General features: G+C 42.9%; 1 protein-coding gene across 1 annotated transcript in view; it reads right to left on the minus strand.

The window, feature by feature from the left end:
* Positions 1-21,207, minus strand: part of LOC137436088 (CUB and sushi domain-containing protein 3-like) — a 1,358,203-nt gene that overhangs the window by 99,248 nt on the left and 1,237,748 nt on the right. The window contains exons 54-56 of the mRNA XM_078786463.1: positions 13,831-14,004; positions 13,260-13,445; positions 3,841-4,014 (exon numbers count right to left, since the gene is read on the minus strand). Of these exons, the coding sequence (XP_078642589.1) occupies positions 3,841-4,014; positions 13,260-13,445; positions 13,831-14,004 (534 nt within the window). The remainder of the gene's footprint in view (positions 1-3,840; positions 4,015-13,259; positions 13,446-13,830; positions 14,005-21,207) is intronic.

A 21,207-nucleotide genomic window follows, 5' to 3' on the forward strand; every position in this document is an offset into this window, starting at 1 on the left:
CCCTCTCAGACCACTACATTTTTGATGAACCCACTCAGCACACATTGTACATTGAATGGAGTTCACTCCGACACCCTTCCTGCACACAGCACACGGCCACTTCCCAGTTCTTTCCACCTCACCACATGCTTTACCACTTGCCATCACCTTTGTCTTTCCGATATTCACATTCAGACCTTTTGTCTCCATACATTCCTTCCACTTGTTCATCTTTTCCTTCAGTCCATCCATACTTTCCGCAATCAACACCAGATCATCTGCATACAACAACTCCCACGGTAAACCCTCCTTTACGGTCTGAGCCAGCACCTCCGTCACAGCTACAAATAGTAGTGGACTTAGTACCGACCCCTGATGCACTCCCACCTTCACCTCAAACTCACCACTGTTCCCGTCCTTCGTCCTTACAGCTGTGCGTGCTCTTTTGTACATTGCCATCACTACTCTGATCAACCATTCCTCCACTCCTAACTTCCTCAATGCCCATGTCAATACTTTGCGTGGAACCCTATCGAATGCTTTCTCCAGATCAACAAACCCAAAAAACAACTTCTTCCTCTTATCCATGTACTTCTCCTGCAACTGCCTCACAATGAAAAGCGCATCTGTCGTTCCTCTTCCTGGCATAAATCCAAACTGCATTTCGTCGATCTTCACTTTCTTCCTTATCCTCCTCTCCAACACCCTTTCCAATACCTTCATTCCATGCTCCAATAACTTTATCGCTCGGTACGAGCCACACTCCAGAGGGTCACCTTTCCCCTTGTATAGAGGGACGAGGGTACTCAGTTCCCAATCCACTGGAATGCGGCCTTCTTTCACCACCAGATTACAGATCTCTGTCATTCTCTTCACACCCCAACTTCCTGCTGCCTTCAACATATCTCCCACAACTCCCGTCGGCCCTCCCGCTTTTCCACTCTTCATTGCTTTTATCGCTTCCTCAACTTCCTTCTCAGTTATCTTCTCTGCCGGTCCTAAAACTGGGTTACTCTCTATGTTGCCATCCCATTCATTCTCTGTATTCAACAGCATTTCCATATATCTTTTCCATCTTCCTTTAATTCCATCTGGGTCGACAACGATTTGTCCCACTTCATCCTTCAAGCAACTCACCCCCATCACATCACACCTCTCTTTCGCTATGTGCTTTGCAATCCTGAATACTGCTTTCTGACCCTCTTCCGAATCCAAGCGTTCTCCGAACATTTTCCTACATGCCTCCTGCGCCTTTGCTACCTCTTTCTTTGCAGCCTTCCTGGCTGCCTTATAACTTTCATGCTCTGCTGTTTCTGCTCCCGTACCCTTCGCCTTCTGCCACTCTTTGAACTTCTTCCTCTTCTCGTCAATCCTCTTTCCAACCTCAACATCCCACCACCATGTTTCCGAGTGCCTCGGTGGTCCTTTTACACCACATACCTCACCAACGGCTCCCAACAGACTAGCTTTCATTGACATCCAACCACTTTCAAGCTCAACCACATCATCCTCTACCCTACTCAGCCTCTCTTTTAATGCCTCCCTTACTGTCACCTCTTTCAACCTCCACACCTTCATTCTCGGTTGGTACTTCACCCGCCGAGCTCTCCTCGCACCTTTCACCCTTATGTCGCAGACAACCAAGTGGTGCTGTGAAACAGCCTCCTCCCCCGGGATCACCTTTGTGTCCCGGAGGTGCCCCCTATCTCGACGACGCACTATCAGGTAGTCAACGGTTGTCGTCGACCCACCTGACGTGTATGTAACAAGCTTATTGTCCTCTTTCTGGAACTGAGTATTACAAATCAACAAATCAGCTCCATCAGCAAACTCCAAAATCCTTTCACCTTCTCCATTTCTCACACCATATCCGTAACCCCCATGAACTCCCTCAAAACCATCCATACTCCTTCCCACATGTCCATTCAGGTCTCCTCCTACCACAACAACTTCCTCATCTTTCACGTTTTCCATCAGCTTCTCTATCGCACACCAGAACTTGTCCTTCTCTTCATCGCTTCGACCAACCTGCGGAGCATATCCCGAGATGACGTTCACCAAGAGCTTTCCAATCATCATTTTCACCATCATCAACCTATCACTCACTCTAGTCACACTCACCACACTGTCTACAAACTCCTCAGAAAACAGGACACCAACACCATTCACGCCCTCCGGGCACCCTTGCCACACAAACTTGTATTTCTGTCCCTGCCTACCCTTCACCATTCTCACACCACTTCCCTTCCATCTCGTCTCTTGCACACAACATATGTCCACTCTTCTTCTGACCAATACTTCCACCACTTCTCCTGATCTCCCTGTCATTGTCCCCACATTCCATGTCCCAAACCTCAGAAACCGATCTCCACTTCGGGCTGCACCCTGCCCATATGTACTTGTGATTGTCATGGTTCTCTTTTTGAGGCAATGTTTTTATGTTGAGTATGTCACAAAGTTGAGTAGAGACAATGAGTATGTCACAAAGAAGCACGGAAAAGCAGTTGTCATGTTCGGTGACTATGAAGGCACATCGACGAAGGACATGAAACACCAGAGGTGAGCCAAAGGGTAAAGTGGAGCAACCATAACATTTGCAGAGGACATGCATGACGAATAAGTATCAATTTCTGTTCAACAAGGCAAACAAGCAACGATTTGTCAACATGCTCAGTGAACAGTTCAAGAAGAATAACTGTCAAACACATCATGTTCCAGGAGATGCTGACCTTCCCATTGTGTAGAGAGCAGTGGAGTCCGTTACAGCTATCAATACTGTCCTCATCACAGATGACACATCTGCTGATCCCACACTCTTCTACCACGCAATCGCAGATTCTCACAGCATGTTCTTTTGACCAGAGGCAAAAAAAGAACACCGAGAACCATCGTGTCTGGAACATAAAGGCCGTCAAGGAACAGCCCCGCTCAGAGGTATGCACTTACATCCTCTTCCTTCATTCTGTGATACAAGCTCTCGCCTCTATGGAATTGGAAAAGGAGTTTTCCGAAAGAAAGTTAAAGCAAACCCTCACTTCCGTGAGCAAGCTAATATGTTTGATGCGCAGTCAGATTCAACCCAAGATGTTTCTGCTGCGGGACAGCGAGTCCTAGTGACCCGGCCTGTACAATGCAAAACCTGGATAAGCACCCGACTCGCTTTGGCATAAGAGGCTCTGTGATAAGGTGGCTTCCAGTACCTCCCACATTGAAGCACAGACTTTACCACATACATCGGCTACATCAAAGTACCACGGCCTCCATGTGTACCATCAGGTTCTTTCACCAGTGGAAGGGCTCTGGGGAAAAACTTCTGCCAAAATAATGTGGATGGAAAGAGAGAGTGAATTTTATAGTTTTATGTTATAATTCTACAAATATATATTTCCATTTTACAATGTTGAAGTCAATGTTATTTTCCACCATGGAAGATACATACTGTAATATGATATTGCAACAAAGGCCTTAGGTGACTCGGTGAACCATCATGGGTCCACCAAGTGCACCAAGTTATTAGTAATAATAAATAAATAAATTGAAATAAATAATAATTAGACTTTTAATATGTCAAAGAGGACACTATCCTGAGTACGAAATAGTTGAGAGAGAGTTTCTGTAGCAATCTGTTTGAGGTCAAGCTGTACAATGCTTTGACTAGAAGAACGTGGTGGGGTTCCAAATATACAGATAAAAACGGACGGAGGGTGGGTATGAGAGGGGAATGGGTTAAAAGGTCGGTGCATTAATTTTGTATTCTTCATAAGAAGATGACACTTTGTGATAAAGTCAAGGTTATTATTAATAATGATGATTGTTCAACGAAGTTGATACTGTATTTGTTTATATGAGTGCCACACATACCCACACAGTGCGGCTGTGAGCCGCTCCAGCGCCCATCTGCCTGGCATGTTCGTGTTGCATTTCCAAGTCGGGCAAACCCCTCAAGGCAGCTGTAGGACACGTGTGCTTCAAACCCGTAAGAATATCCATGTAAAAATGCCCCAGGAGGAACCGCAGGTCTACTGCAGTTCACCACTGGAAAGAGAGCATGGGAAAAAGCATTGAATTGATGATTTATTGATTTTTGAAAGAAGTTTTTAAGAACATTATTCTTTAAAATTGAACATTCATGCTTTGAATTCCCATTCCACCATGGCAAGTCATAAAGGAGGCTCAGGGAATATTCTACCGGTTAAGGATACATCTGAGGAAATATGGGAGTTGTGGTGTGTTTAAATTACAAACACTCCTCACCCCTCCCCCCTACACCACCTCCAATTATAAAGTACGAGCAGAGTTACCCGGTGTTGCCCGGAAAATAAATAGTCAGTCACGCAATTTAGTTTTGATATTGTTTATTATACCCTTCTGTTACGTAACACAATATTATTTGTGGGCTTTTTATAGTCAGAGGAAGCCACGCCCCATTGCCACACCCCTTGGCCACGACCCTCGTCTAAATCTGATGCGCCGATGTTTTTTGTCGTGAAAAGTTACCCCCATGGATCCCCTCTTACCTCTCCAAGTCACTTCCTTCGGCTGCCCATGAGGCACAACCGAACAAATAGATGTTCACAGACAGGGTTATAGAAAGATATATATAAAGACAAGTCAGGAGACGACGATGGTTCACGAGCGAGCGGTATTCAATGACAAAGGACAGACCATAACCGAAACAGGCCCGGACTGGGGGGTCGGGGGCCCACGTGGCAGGTGTCATGCGGTGTACATGCCTATTTACAAAGGGCCCCAATGCGCTGCGTGTGCAGGCCTTTAAGAGCCAGCTGTACGTAATTGTGTGTGGTGCAGGCCTGGAAATGTCAAAATGAAGGTTACTGACCTTGAAATGAGATAGAAAATAATGTATAATTAGTTATGAGGTTAGTTAACTACACAATACCGAAAATTCGGTTCGATTCCGACAACTTTGAAAATTTGACCTTTGTGACCTTGAAAGGTCAAAGGACGAAGATTCTGAAATTTGTTGGAAAACTTGTATTTCATGATGTATGTGATAATATAAGATCATGTACGACATTTCACCCTATCAGGAAGCGAACAATGTACTAAAACCATCAAAAATTGACTTTTCTAAGTTTCGTGACCTTGTGACCTTGACCTTGGGGTGAAAATGAAAAATCGAGCTCCGTGGGGCTAGACACATGACATTGGCCTAACCAAATACCGAAACCCCTGTCAGATGCCACCAAACCTCTCGGAGAAGATGTAGCTTGAACTCGATTACCCCCCAAAAAGACATCTTTTTCGGGCGTGGCTCCGCCCACAATGGGCGCCATACGCCCACTCTATGCAGGACACAACTAGATCATGATATCAACCTCCCACCCAAGTTTCATCAAGAGTGGATGATATCATCGGGTAGTTATACTGCGGACAGACAGACAGACACACAGACACACACCCATGAAGGATATAGTGGTCACTCTGTTTGATAACTCGTGAAACAATAATTCGAACCTCATGCCGAAAAAAAAAAAAATACAGAAGTTGTAGGAAAAGATGATCCCGTCTTGCCAAAGGTATTGTAACTCAAATGGTGGTCACTTGGAATGTCCATGAGACACGACCACTTCACATTCCAGGCATGTTCAAAGTTTACATTTCTTCCCCTGTATGGCACAAGTTCAAATGATTATTTTTTGTTGTTCAGGCGATAGTTCGCCGAATCTTCGCGAAAGGCACCGTCGGATGCTTAACGTCCACCAACTAAAACTGGCAGATGAGACACCAAGTTTCACGTCCCTCCGAGGGATGGCACACATATCGATGTCTCGCCCTGGCTGCGAAACACCAGAGGGGAGTTTAGAGCTGTGCTGAGCTTCAAAGCCAGGCTAGACAACTCAGAGACTTCTCCACGCAAGATACTCATAATTGTCCAAGACACAACAGTTACATATATACAGTCACGTGAAAAAGTAAGTACACCCCATGTAAAGTTTTGACTTTTTCAACATATTTCAACATACAGCTATTTGATCTTCATTTCAACAATATTGATAGATAAAGGTGATATAATATAACAAATATCATGAAACATTTACATTTTGTAGTCCATTGTATAATTTAAATAAACATAAATGCAAATTTCGCATGTGGAAAAAGTAAGTACACCCCTACATTTATCACTACTTCAAATACCTAAAATTAGAAACAGGTGCACCAGCTCAGGTGCAAATGATTAGAACATCGTTAGAGAGGATCTTGGAGGAAGCTGTCTTATTTAAACCTCAGACATTTAGTTTGGTTTGCTCTTTGTTGTTGAAGTGTGCGGCGTCACCATGCCTAGATCAAAAGAGCTATCTGAGGCCTTCAGAAAGAAGGTTATAGATGTCTACGAGTCTGGGAAGGGATTGAAAAAGATCTGCAAACAATTTGAAATCAATCATTCGACTGTCCGGAAGATCATCTACAAGTGGAGAAGATTCCAAACAACTGCCAACTTGTGCAGGCCAGGCCGCCCCAGCAAGTTCAGCCCGAGAGCAGACCGCAAGATGCTGAAAGAGGTCCCTAAGAACCCCAGAATGTCATCACGGGACCTACAGGTAGCTTTTGCCACTTGATGTCAAAGTGCACGAGTCTACCATTAGAAAGAGGCTGCACAAATTTGATCTCCATGGGAGGTGTGCCAGGAGGAAACCTTTCCTGTCCAGAAAGAACATCAGGGCAAGACTAAAGTTTGCCAATGAACACCTGGGCAAAGATCAGCACTTCTGGAACAATGTGCTCTGGACAGATGAGTCAAAGGTAGAGATATTTGGCCACAGCACAAGAAGACATGTTTGGCGAAAACCAAAGACAGCATTTGACCACAAGAACCTGATACCAACTGTAAAGCATGGTGGTGGAAATATTATGGTTTGGGGCAGCTTTCCTGCATCTGGGCCTGGGAAGCTCACCATCATAGAATCCACTATGAATTCTTCATTGTTCCAGAGGGTGTTTGAGGATAATGTGAGGCCACCTGTCGGAAAGTTGAAGCTCAACCGAAGGTGAACCTTGCAACATGACAATGACCCTAAACATACCAGTAAATCCACCAAGGAATGGCTGAAAAGAAAGAAATGGAGGGTTCTGGAATGGCCAAGTCAAAGCCCAGATCTAAATCCCATCGAGATGTTGTGGGGGGATTTGAAACGAGCTGTGCATGCAAGAAACCCCTCAAACATCGCACAGCTGAAAGAATTCTGCATGGAGGAGTGGGAAAAAATTTCTCCCAGTTGATGTCAGAGACTGTTACACAGTTATAAGAAACGCCTACTTGAGGTTGTTTCTGCCGAAGGGGGCAATAGCACCTATTAGAGCCAAGGGTGTACTTACTTTTTCCACATGCGAAATTTGCATTTATGTTTATTTAAATTATACAATGGACTACAAAATGTAAATGTTTCATGATATTTGTTATATTATATCACCTTTATCTATCAATATTGTTGAAATGAAGATCAAATAGCTGTATGTTGAAATATGTTGAAAAAGTCAAAACATTACATGGTATCTACTTACTTTTTACATGGTATATAAAAAGTATGTACTTACTTTTTCACGTGACTGTGTATATATAGACAGTCACAGTGGCGTAGTGATTGGGGGGATGGGAGGGGGGGGGGGGGGCGACCGCACCAGGCGCGAAGTGAATAGGGCACCAAATTACACCCTCAAAAAAAACGTTTTCATGCTCCATTTGTTTGTATTGTATATCTATCTATAATTCCAGCAATCTCTGTGTGTCTGTCTGTGTGTCTGTGTGTCTGTGACCGCTGTTTCTCGACAACCACGGGTCCGATATACTTGAAACTTGCCAGGTATATTGCTGGGGACCCGAGGATGTGCCTTTTCAAGGTTTGTAATTAATCGGACAAGTACCTACCGAGCTATGTCCAAAAAACGCTTCAACCAATCAGAGAGCAGCGAGCTATCACGTGTGCCGAACCGTTAATGCAATGCAAGCGTTAATGCGTTAATGCAAGGCTTTTCTTTTTTTCCCTCTTCTCTTTCTACTTTTCCTTGCGATTAAATTGCAAACAGCCAAAATACGTTGGCGCTAATTGAATAATTGGCCATTAACACTAAAATAATCGTAACTGCGATATGCCAACTTCCGGACAGTGCAGCCTTCCATGTTGTTGTTGTTTGCAGCAGCTGTTTGCAGCAAGGCAAGGCTTTTCTTTTTTTCCCTCTTCTCTTTCTACTTTTCCTTGCGATTAAATTGCAAAAAGCCAAAATACGTTGGCGATAATTGAATAATTGGGCATTAATAGATAGATAGATAGATATGCGATATGCGAACTTCCGGACAGTGTGCGCGTTACGAGCTGACCGCCATTACGGTACGTAATTCGATTTCTTATGCGCATTATTTCTCCCAATTCAGTCAGAGCGAAGGGCGGAAGCGAAGAGCGTTGTTATTTTTTGTTTACGGGCGTACGGGCGGGGTAGAGCGTACGGGTAGCGTTTTTTTTTTTTTTTGGCAAGGAACGGGCACCCACGTACGGGCAATGCCCTAGTAAATTATAATACAACGAAGTCGTGAGATCACGAGAAACAACTTTCAGAACCAAGTTTTACAGTTTAAACTCCGTACTACGTGTCAAGTGTCATGTCGATCTTTACAAACTCCTTTCCATCCGGATTCACTTTTTTCCTCATTCCTATTTCTATCACCTGCCCCATTAAATAAATCCATGTTATGGTCTTCGTAATTATTGGGCTACCTGCTGCCTAGATCTCTTATCTTGTATAATGAGGTTTAATAATTATGCACTCAGTAACATGGAGATCCCCATTGGCCCAAGGGATGGAGGGGTGTAACTGTTGGACGTTTGTTATGTAATTACGTCGATCAAATGTAGATATCTCAGGTGTTATGTCCCAATAAGCGAGGCCAGGATCACGCGTCAAGTGAGTTCTTTAACTTCCTTGTCTTCCTCTGCTGCTCTGGTCTCACCAGCTCTAGTCTCTAGGGTTCTAGGCCATTGAAATACCACACCATGCTGCATAGAAATACCACACCATGCTGCATAGAAATACCACACCATGGTGCATAGAAATACCACACCATGCTGCATAGAAATACCACACCATGCTGCATAGAAATACCACACCATGCTGCATAGAAATACCACACCATGCTGCATAGAAATACCACACCATGCTGCATATAAATAACACACCATGCTGCATATAAATAACACACCATGCTGCATATAAATAACACACCATGCTGCATATAAATAACACACCATGCTGCATATAAATAACACACCATGCTGCATATAAATAACACACCATGCTGCATATAAATAACACACCATGCTGCATGCGTGTTTGATGTAGTTTTTGTCAACGGCCTTGAAGCATACCTGCCTGCTCTACTGCTTCAGCATTAGTTTACCTTTCACTAAGCCCAGGTCTGCTTGGACCAGGGCGGGGATTATACGTTCCTTTTACTATTGCCAAATTGTACGAATATTATTATTGTTGTTAATATTATTAGTTTTAATAAATGCTTTGATACAATGTTATCATTGTTTTTGTGATTTATTTTGTAATAGGAATACCATGTCATAGAAGGACCTATTAAACTGCTCGCTGCACCTTAACATGGCAGCGCGTGTTTAGAAACACATGAATTCTTCCAGATTCTTTGTCGTTAATAAGCCTAATCATCTCAGATCATATCTAAATCCATTCTCATTTTGAACAGCTACCAGGGCTCTGCTGCTGAGCCCACTGGGAAAGCTTCAAGCTCTTTCATATGGCTCCAATAGGAATTTCTGACTATGGCAGTGCCTGCAGTGGGCGCTATTTTTGACTTACGCACTGAGCGCCACAAACCATCAATATGCCACCGCATATGTATATGATATAATTGTTATTCATTTCTGGGTATATAACTCTGATTTGAGAAAATTATACATTTTCTGTAATAAAGCTTGTTTTGTGCAAAAAATGCAAAAGAGGCTTGCAAAACGAAAGTGTTGAAAAAAACGTAAATGTTGAAAGAGATAATTATGAAAGAAACTGGAGATTGAGTAACGAAGAAAATCATGCTGAATGTTTTTGGGTTTTTGTTGTATACAAGATCGAGGCTCATGTAAGAGCTAACATTAATCGCAAAAAACAACAACAAACAGACACACAAAACATACAATAAAGGGAGCGGGAGACAAGATGGGGAGAGAGAGGGAAGCGCACAAGTACAACAGCAGAGAACAAGGACATCGGGAGATCTGTGGGAGGGAGGAGGCACGGGAAGGGGGTGGGAGAGGTAAAAAAAACACATGTACACTACTACGACTTCCAGGAAAGAAGTTGGTATTTCAAAAAAGTGGATCTGGGGTGAATTAACGGGGGTAGAAAAGATCAAGGTTTTGGATGGGGGAAGATAAGAGATGGGGGTGATCAGCTGTTTTAAAGACCTGGAGGGAGGAGTGGGATTGAAGAGAGTGAGGGAGGTTGTTCCAGAGGCTGGAGAAAAGAGGAATGAAAGAGTGAAGGTGAGCAGAGGGTCTTGATTTTGGCAGTTTAACCATAAGAGGGTTGCAGGCAGATCTTGTGCGACCTGTCGGAATATTTGGGGTACAGAGCACAGACAGTGTCTTGTCTGCACAGACAGCCACAGACAGAGAGAGGACAGTGCACAATCAAACAGACAGTTTGATTTAAGGAAATAGCGAGAAAGCAGTGTGTGATGCAACGAAGCTCCGCAACTGAGTGGTTCCATCCATCATCAGAGCCACCGGGGGGACAAAGAAAATGCCTCTGTGGGACTCAAGGCCTATGTGCATGTTTGCTTGAAAACAAAGTGCCAATACAATTATTCCTATGTCGGAAGCATCCAAAAAATATGCAAGTATATTTTACAAGGATGTAAAAGAATATACCTTGTTAATACAAGGATAATTATACACCAAAAGCCATTTGGCACATAAGGCCTGTTTTAGTAACACCTCAAATATTTATATCTCAAAATGTACTTATCACTTAAGTACAAATGCCATTCTTTTCATCATAATCAACAATAACATGAGAGTTCAAAAAAAAAAAAAATATATATATTACTAATAAATATTAAAAAATATATAACTGTCTGTATATATGTGCATATGTATATATATATGTATGTATATATATATATATACAGTCACGTGAAAAAGTAAGTACACCCCATGTAAAGTTTTGACTTTTTCAACATATTTCAACATACAGCTATTTGATCTTCATTTCAACAATATTGATAGATAAAGGTGATATAATATAACAAATATCATGAAGCATTAACATTTTGTAGTCCATTGTATAATTTAAATAAACATAAATGCAAATTTCGCATGTGTAAAAAGTAAGTACACCCCGACATTTATCACTACTTCAAATATGTAAAATTAGAATCAGGTGCACCAGCTCAGGTGCAAATGATTAGAACATCGTCAGAGAGAATCTTGGAGGAACCTGTCTTATTTAAACCTCAGCCATTTAGTTTGGTTTGCTCTTTGTTGTTGAAGTGTGCGGCGTCACCATGCCTAGATCAAAAGAGCTCTCTGAGGCCTTCAGAAAGAAGGTTATAGATGTCTACGAGTCTGGGAAGGGATTTCGAAAGATCTCCAAACAATTTGAAATCAATCATTCGACTGTCCAGAAGATCATCTACAAGTGGAGAAGATTCCAAACAACTGCCAACTTGTTCAGGCCAGGCCGCCCCAGCAGGTTCAGCCCGAGAGCAGACCGCAAGATGCTGAAAGAAAGCTCGAAGAACCCCAGAATGTCATTACGGGACCTACAGGTAGCTCTTGCCACTGTTGATGTCAAAGTGCACGAGTCTACCATTAGAAAGAGGCTGCACAAATTTGATCTACATGGGAGGTGTGCCAGGAGGAAACCTTTGCTGTCCAGAAAGAACATCAGGGCAAGACTAAAGTTTGCCAATGAACACCTCGGCAAAGAGCAGCACTTCTGGAACAATGTGCTCTGGACAGATGAGTCAAAGGTAGAGCTATTGGGCCACAGTACCAGAAGACATGTTTGGCGAAAACCAAAGACAGCATTTCACCACAACAACCTGTTACAAACTGTAAAGCATGGTGGTGGAAATATTATCGTTTGGGGTAGCTTTGCTGCATCAGGGCCTGGGCAGCTCACCATCATAGAATCCAATATGAATTCTTCATTGTACCAGAGGGTGCTTGAGGATAATGTGAGGCCATCTGTCGGAAAGTTGAAGCTCAATCGAAGGTGGACCTTGCAACATGACAATGACCCTAAACATACCAGTAAATCCACCAAGAAATGGCTGAAAACAAAGAAATGGAGGGTTCTGGAATGGCCAAGTCAAAGCACGGATCTAAATCTCATCGAGATGTTGTGGGGGGATTTGAAACGAGCTGTGCATGCAAGAAACCTCTCAAACATCGCACAGCTGAAAGAATTCTGCATGGAGGAGTGGGAAAAAATTTCTCCCAGTCGATGTCAGAGACTGGTAGACAGTTATAAGAAACGCCTACTTGAGGTTGTTTCTGCCAAAGGGGGCAATACCACCTATTAGAGACAAGGGTGTACTTACTTTTTCCACATGCGAAATTTGCATTTATGTTTATTTAAATTATACAATGGACTACAAAATGTAAATGTTTCATGATATTTGTTATATTATATCACCTTTATCTATCAATATTGTTGAAATGAAGATCAAATAGCTGTATGTTGTAATATGTTGAAAGAGTCAAAACTTTACATGGGGTGTACGTACTTTTTCACGTGACTGTATCTGAAAAAGTTGCGGACGGATTCGGACGACACTTGGTGAAGAGGTTGAGTATGTGACACGGACGAAATGATTAGATTTTGGTGGAGATCCAAATGTGGATCCGGATCAGAGATTTAAATTTTTTTTACAAGTGATTCTTCACCATTGAGTGATAGGGCCAAAAACGATATATAGCACAATATCTCATAAAGTTGTTGACGAATTATGAGAAAACTTGGTGGATGAGTTGGGTAAGTGATAATAACAAGAGGATTCGATTTTGGTTCAGGTCCGAATCCAGATCCGGCCTATCAGTGGGATACAAAACGTAAACTGTTCAGCCTGGCAGAGGTATGCTCTCTACCGAGTACCGTTCTCGTTAAAGTATGAATTATTTTACGAATTTAAATATTGATAGTTTCACACGTTAATTATTGTCCAACCAGGATGTCCATAGCGAATGAATCATTCTGAATAGAAAACCAGCCATCTCCAGTCAAATAGAAAATACACTCACAAAAACACCGCGGTAGGGTATGGTCCCACAGGCCACTGTCCAGGCAGCTAAGAACTGAAGATCCAATGAGGTAGTACCCGGGTTCACAGTCAAAAAACACCATCGAGCCGAACACAAAGTTTCCATTTCCTTTGTTTACTTTCTGCACTCCGTGGTCTAGTACTCCAGGGTCTCTGCATGTCACAACTAGACAGAATGGAAAAGGTGCATGAGGTTTGGTGGGCATGAGGGAGGGGGGGTGTGGGGGGGGGGGGGGAACCAGGAAGGGTGATGACAGAGGTGGCTGAAAACCTCTACACTTCTGGTAATGCATCTGAAAGTCACTTGAGCACACTAAAAGCCAATTATGATGAGGACATCTAGCTATTATATATACAGCAAAGGAAGAAGTCATTGGTGTCGTGATAAAATGTTGACACACTTTGATTTAGTTCTCAATTTCAAACACGCTAAACCACTGCGTTTGCCAGGAAATGCATTTTCAATGAGAATTATAAAAGTTCATTGTCATAAAAGGAATGGACAAAGCAATATAAGAATTATCAGAGGAGGCAGGGCACAGATAACTCACCTCGACAGTGGGGTAGTGGGTTGCTCCAAACGCCATCGGGCTCGCAGCGCGCGTATCTGGCTCCCTCACGCACATATCCTTGAGCACAAGTGAAATTTGCTTCGTCACCGAGATGAAAGGAACTCGCAAATGTAGTTCCATGCACAGGACTTCCAGGGTGACCACAGCTGATGGCTAGAGGAGGGGAAAAGGTGTTTCAGAGGAGAGGTAAGTGGGTGAGTGAGGGAAATTGGGTTAGGGGAGGTGTAGTGATATTCATTTATTAGCAACTGGAAAAAAAGAACAAAATCATAACAAGCTGATCATATCTCGCCTTGTGAATAAGCAGGCACTGTTTATCGATGTCACCAACTAACCACACGTGTTCCAGCTGGGAATTGATATCTGTCTGACCCATCAACCACCTGTGATATTGGTGGACCATATTGTATGTCTCACATAAACTCAGGATGTGTCGGACTCTTCTGTATGCAGGACGTGCCTTCTGTACGCAGGACGTGTCTCTTCTGATCTGGCAGGTGTCATTCCCACAATGGTGGTGGTGTTTCTGTATATGTTTGTTCCTCGCTTCCCCACAACCTTTGCCCTACACTGGTCGACCCCAACCACATGTAGTACATTTGGCTTTGTGTGCATCTCTGTAACAATGTACTTTTCTTTGTGTCGTCACCCACCCCACTCGCCCCTCCTCTCCCAACTCCAATGACTCCATATATGAGGATCTCTCGACAAATATTGCCACTCTGCTCTCTGTTCACACCTATTCACTCTTCCTAATTTGTAGAGACATGAATTGCCATCATGCCAGCTTTCTTGTGTTTTTTTTTTTTGTTTTTTTTTTTGTATACAAGATCGAGGCTCGTGAAAGAGCTAACATTAATCACACAAAAAGACAAACCGACACACAAAACACAAAAAACAAGGGGAGCGGCAGACAAGATGGGGAGAGAGGGGGAAGGACACAAACACAACATTTGAGAGCAGGGACATCGGGAGGACTTGGGGGGAGGTGGGAGAGGAATAAAACATATGAACACTGCAAGGACTCTGGGGTGAATTACCGGGGGTAGAAAAGGGCTCCTTTTGTTCCAAGGGCTCCTTTTAGAATCCTCAATGAACCTCTGACAACCTCCACCTATAGTTTGTTTGCTGTGATATTCCCCGGAAGACTTTTAAAATACTCAGTTGGGGTTTTCTTGAACATCCGGATTCCCTGTTGCTCCGACTATCACTGGTACAATTTCAGGTTTCTTCAATTTCGAAATCCTCTTTACCTAATTTTTCAGATCCTGGTATTTCAGATTTCAGCTCTCCTGTATGGATCCATCATATGCGTTTTCAAACCGCCTTTTTGAGAGAAAACTTTATCATTGTTTTACATTCTTGTTGGTTTTGTGTTGTTGGTTTACATTCTTCCATAAATGGCGGAGCAGGTAAGTCATTCACTCAAAAGGCCTGTGTCTTACTGAACCCACCTTTTCCTTATTACAGAATGATCCCTACAGCATGCGATCTTCCCAGCCATAGTGGAGAAGTCTCTTACCCAGTTTAGCACCTCTTCCGCACATGGTATAATGGTATAAATGATGGTATAAATGCTCTAATCTACAGGAACTGTGCTTTAGTCCTATCCTTTATCCTCTCTCTCTCTCTCTCTCTCACATATATCCTTCTTGGACGGGCTACTTTCTCCATTTTGAAAAGTTGCAAACATCAGTCCGACCAATACAAGGTCCCAAAACTGATTGCCTCAATACTTACCTTCTTCTGGCCATCATGGGTAAATTAATGCAGTCCAACATTACAGACATACTAGCGCAATATATTTTCTCGAATTCACGAATCTCTGACAACTAGTTTGGCTTCCATTTTGGATATTCCACCTTGGATATATTTCTCCTTTTGAGACAGCAGTGCATGGATGCCCTGAACCACAAGCAAGAGGTTAAGATCATTTCTCTGGATATCTCTTGAGCCGTTGACACTGTCTGACATCCAGCTTTGATTTATATGTCGTGTTCTTTTGTATTCAGGGCCCTTTTCTCTAGTGGTTGTCAAATTTCCGACTTGCGCAGAAGCAGTGTATGGCCTTTGATGGTTTATTTTCTCATATTTTTTCCCTTTTGCTGTGATACTACAAGGCATCATACTAGGTCCTGAAATATGCTCTGATTCTCCTTGAAAAAAACCAACATTACCATTTTGAAGATAAATCCATCCTGTGTAGAATGATACATCACTCTTGTAAAAGACTGGCCGCTGGTAAATCCCTTTCGCTAGACCCGGAGAAGATAAGCTGCTGGGAAGGGACTTGCAACATGACATTCAACATTGGAAAGTCACAGGCTTCTCAACCTTCTCTGCACAAGGACCAGCAATAAAACTATCCAATCCACTTATCTGGACAGCAAACGGAAATGGTGCAGTTCCTGCAACTTCTTGGCCTCACTGTCAGCGATAACCTTTCGTGGGAGGATCATATCACCAAACTAGCATAAAAGGTTCGACACCATCTGGGTATTCTCCATATAGCTAAGGCATTCCTGAGCTACACCAATATCATCGTGGTCACAATGCTTTCATGCTGAGTTCCATGGAGTATAGATCCCCACTCTGAGCTGGTGCAACTACTTTCTATCTTGCTCTTCTTGAGGCACTCAAAACATGGCCTTCTCCACTTTGATATCTCAAGACAAGAGGTAATTTGCCAAGGACTGACACTCTCCCACCGGCTTGAAGTTTGTGGGCTCGCCATTATATAAAAGATTGCATTTGGCTTTGCACCTCCTTCCCACCTCCAGTGTCTGCTGTCTCATCCTCTTCACTTCAGTCTTTCAATTGCACTGCCCATCAATCACTAACTCAATTGCTCACCCATGCTCATCCACAAACTCTTCTACACACGATTATTCTTTCCCATTCTGTTCCTCTCCAGGGCGATTGTTACTTGTTTTTGTTATTCATCCTTTCCACCTTGTATGTATCCATCCACCACACCCTTGGGTATTTTGTAAACTTGCTGGCCTTTGACATTTAGCTCTTCCCTGAGCTGAGATCCTTGTAACAAAAATATAAAACTGGCACCACATCCAGATGAACGCCCTAACATTGTATGATATATTAACCCGTTGAGTACGGGATTTTTTTTTGATAAAAATACCCCCGGTACGGGATTAATTTGGCATTTTGGTATGGAAATGCAACCACGTACTGACGATCTATTTATGGGTATCGTCGATGACGTGTAGTAACGTCATCCGTACACAAAACTTTTTCACGGGCTGCGGCACTGGACGTCATCCGTACTCAAAGGGTTAAATGCAGCAGAAAACTAGAATGGCACTCGGAAGAGCACATAGCTTTGCCAGGCTGAACAGTTTATGTTTTGTATCCCACTGACTGCCTCTGCCTGGGTCTGCATCCAGATCTTCACCAAAATCGAATCACTTCTTCCTTGTCACACACCAAACATGTCCACCGAGTTTTGTCTGAATCCATCCATAACTTTTTGAGTTATTGTGCTATACAGTGCATATCAAAAAAAAGGTAATCCGAATTCAAGGGGTTAATATGCAAAGGTTATTTATTTTGACAATTTACATGTGGTTTTCTAATTAAGAGGAGATCCTCAGCTTTTTATTATTGATACCTTCCATTGATACCATCATTGCTATCACACATGACCGAGTACATGTTCATTGAAAATGACAAGTTCAAATTGCATTTTTACAAGTTTGGCTATTCGATGCAAGTTAGGATAATTGGTGCAAAATCAAAGTCAGATGTGAACTTTTCTCAGGAATGATTGGCCTTTATGCACCCACACCTTCAACATGTCCACCTCCCCTTTCAACACAAAGCTCACAGCGGCGGAGCATGCCCTGAACTGCTCGTCTCACCATAGCCGGGTCATTGCGCAAAGCATCCACTTAATGTCGAATACGGCCCTGCAATTCGTCAAGATCACCGGGAGGAGTTACGAACACCTTGTTCTTTAAATGTCCCCAAAGGAAACAATCACATGGTGTGAGGTCAGGTGATCTTGGCGGCCATTCCACTGCATGGTTGAGGGCGATGACAATTGTTACGGATCTCAGAGACGGCACTCCCCTTAGCAAGGGGGGGGTTAATCCCCTTGGCCTGTTAAGCTGGCCGTCTCTGCTCCTGGTACTTGTAACGCTCTTTTGAGGGGTGGAATTGATCAGGGTTATTGGTCAAGGTGTTCTCCCGAATACCTTTACCAATCCCTCCGCAAAACAGGGAGACAAGTACCGCTCGAACCACGGACATGATGGTATTTGCCGAGCGGTTTAGCAATCCACAGCTCGAGCCATTAACAACGAACTAACCCGACTCTGAGCGTTTGGCCAAAATCGCGCCACAGGTATTCAATCAGGGAAAACACTAAAGCAACCGGGTGAGGAAAACCCAAAGAATAAGAACTCTAAACCCAAAGAGTTCCCTCAGTCGATCTCGGATCTCGATAAGACGATGTGCTGGGGTGCCGTCTTGGGCCCACTAGAGATATCTGAAGACACCACGAACCTGTCGCTTAAAGTTCTCCTCCAGCTGCGGTAAAACTTCATCATCGATCATCTGCAGATACCTGTTACCATTGACATCCCTTTGAAAGAAAAATGGTCCGATCACCTGACCACTTCCACAAAGTCCCAACCAAACAGTCCACTTTTGTCGATTCATGTTGGTGTCAAAATTAAATTCCGGGGGTTATCCTGTCGGTGCATATTCAAGAACATTATGGGTATTGACCTTGCCGTCCATGGCGAAAGCAGCTTCGTCGCCGATAACTAGATACCGCAGGAAATTGACATCTGCTTCGCAACGTGCTATCAACCATCTGGCAAGCACCAGCCTCCTGGCAAAATCCCCTGGCGTAAGTTGATGCCGGATGTGAATCCGATATGGATGTTGGTGGAGGTCCAGTCTTGTGATTCGGTTGAATGTTGCCGAAGGCAATCCTGTCCCATTTCGTCTTGCGCTGGTATCCCTAGGATGCTCCAAAACTTGCTGCCTTACTGCTGAAATGTTCATTTCTGATCGCCCAGTGCGCCTCCTACCAGAATTCCCCTTGTTGCGGTTGAGGCTAGTGCCATGCTCTTGGTATTTTCTAACATTCGCCCAGATGGTTTTGGCTGCTGGAGGCTCCCGTTCTGGGAAACGTTCCCTGAACGCATCACGAGTTCGCTGCAAACTTCCAGTTTGGTGAAAGGTTATAACCACGAAGGTCCGCTGTTCAGTCGTAAGTTGAACCATCTTTTCAATGACTCAGACTGTCTCTAAACCCATACACTGTAGGCCCATCTTAAATACCCTTCTTAAACAAAGGATAACGCAACAGACGATTATCAGACCAGCTTAACAATTTTACATAATCAACTTGGCAGTCGACAAGTAATGCGTCCATTTCAAACTGTCTTGCACCGATTAGCCAAACTTGTAAAAATGCGATTTGAACTTGTCATTTTCAATTAACATGTACTCGGTCATGTGTGACAGCAATGATGCATGAAAGGCATCAATGGAAAGCTGAGGATCTCCTCATAATTGGTAAACCACATGTAAATTGTCAAACTAAATAACCTTTGCATATTAACCCCTTGAATTCGGATTACCTTTTTTTTGATACGCACTGTATATCGTTGTTGGCCCAATTTCTCAATGGTGAAGAATCACTTAGGAATTTAAAAAAATTGTATCCGGATCCAGATCTTCACCAATATCAAATCAATTAGTCCTTGTCACACACCCAACCTGTCCACAATGTTTCATCCGAATCTGTTAATATATTTTTGAGATATCCTCCTCACAGAGAGACAAATAAAAATTGCATTCGATTCCTGACCGAATGAGATCTGACTAAAACTCCGCCCCAGCACGGTGGTGGCATGCCAACAACATTCCACCTTGCAATGTCTTTGAAAAATGGTCGGTTTTTTGTTGGTCCGCTGATCAAATTTCATGCTTTGGCTCATTCGGACCACTCATGATGAATAATCATTGTAGTAGCTCCATAATGCATAATAATGCATAATAATGGCTGCAGGCCATGGATTAGGTGCCCATCAAACAGAAACAAATCCGAACAGATGTGACCTGATAATTAATTGGCAGCACAATTTTCTTTAAAAGGGAACCCGCATGGTTTCAGGTCACTTTGAAGTAAATAAGGTCCTCAGAATTCCAAGTAGAATGCCATTTACCACATTTAATGAGCTCGCTTTATGTGAAAATATTTCTAGAACCACAGATCTGACCAATTTGAAACGTATGATATTACTAATTTAAAGCATTAGGAAAAATTTAAAGATTAGGTCTCAATAGCTTCTTTTTTTTTTTACAGAAATAGTTACCATAGCAACCTATTACTCAGAGCTTTCATTGGTTAAGAGCTAAAATTAATTAAAAGATCAAAGGGAATGAAGAAACGGTAAAAGAGGAGAGAGGAGGGGAGGAAACAGTGACACATAATAAGAGGGTGGGTTAACCAGGATCAATGGGGTTAAAAAAAAGGCTGTGGGTAGGGATTGGGAATAACATTAGATGATAGTGCACCACCAGCTTGTAGCCCTGGAGGAAAGAGTGGGGTATACGTGTCAGTAAGATGATTTGTTCAGGGTATTGGCGATAACTCCCCTAATCCTCAAGAAAGACAATCCAAAGGATGATTAATATCCACCAATGATCAGCTCTGGCAGACTGGTCCAGTGGTCCACGCTTACCATCCTTCTAAAGGAGGGTACACGCATCGCACCCGACATGTGGAACACCACGTTGACAGGTTATAGCAGAGTCGAGATTCTAACCCACTCAGCTATCCTATCAATCCGGAACTATTTTTCTCTTCCCGCGAGACTAATTCAGCCATGAATGTTAAAAACCCAAATCAACACAGGAATAAAGAGATCATTCCTGGGAGAAAGTAGGCCGAGGGTTCTTGATTAGTTTTTCAATCGGCAATCTCTACCTACTTTCCAATCTACAGAATCGGACAGGGGGTTGCGGGTGGATTGGGCGAGATGGGAGGAAATTGGAATTCTCTTGCACAATGTGATCCATCGTCTAATTAATGGACAAAATGAGATCAAATAAACCAATTATGCTAAAGGTAAGAAGAGAAAAAGGAAGATGTTGCAAATCATTCCTTGTTAAATTAATAACCACATACGAGACATTGTGGTACAGGATTTGGAGTGTTTAGTTAAAGGCTAATAATGCATATTACCTGGGATAATACAAAGGTGGGAAGATTAATATGATGGTGACAAAGGGCACTAACTATAATTGAGTGTAATAATGTGCACTTAAGGTCACACTCATGTGAGGGCTTTGGTTAAGAGATAACTATAATACAGATTA

The sequence above is a fragment of the Myxine glutinosa genome, chromosome 11 (assembly GCF_964187855.1).
Source record: "Myxine glutinosa chromosome 11, kmMyxGlut1.1, whole genome shotgun sequence".
NCBI classification, from domain to species: Eukaryota; Metazoa; Chordata; class Myxini; order Myxiniformes; family Myxinidae; genus Myxine; species Myxine glutinosa.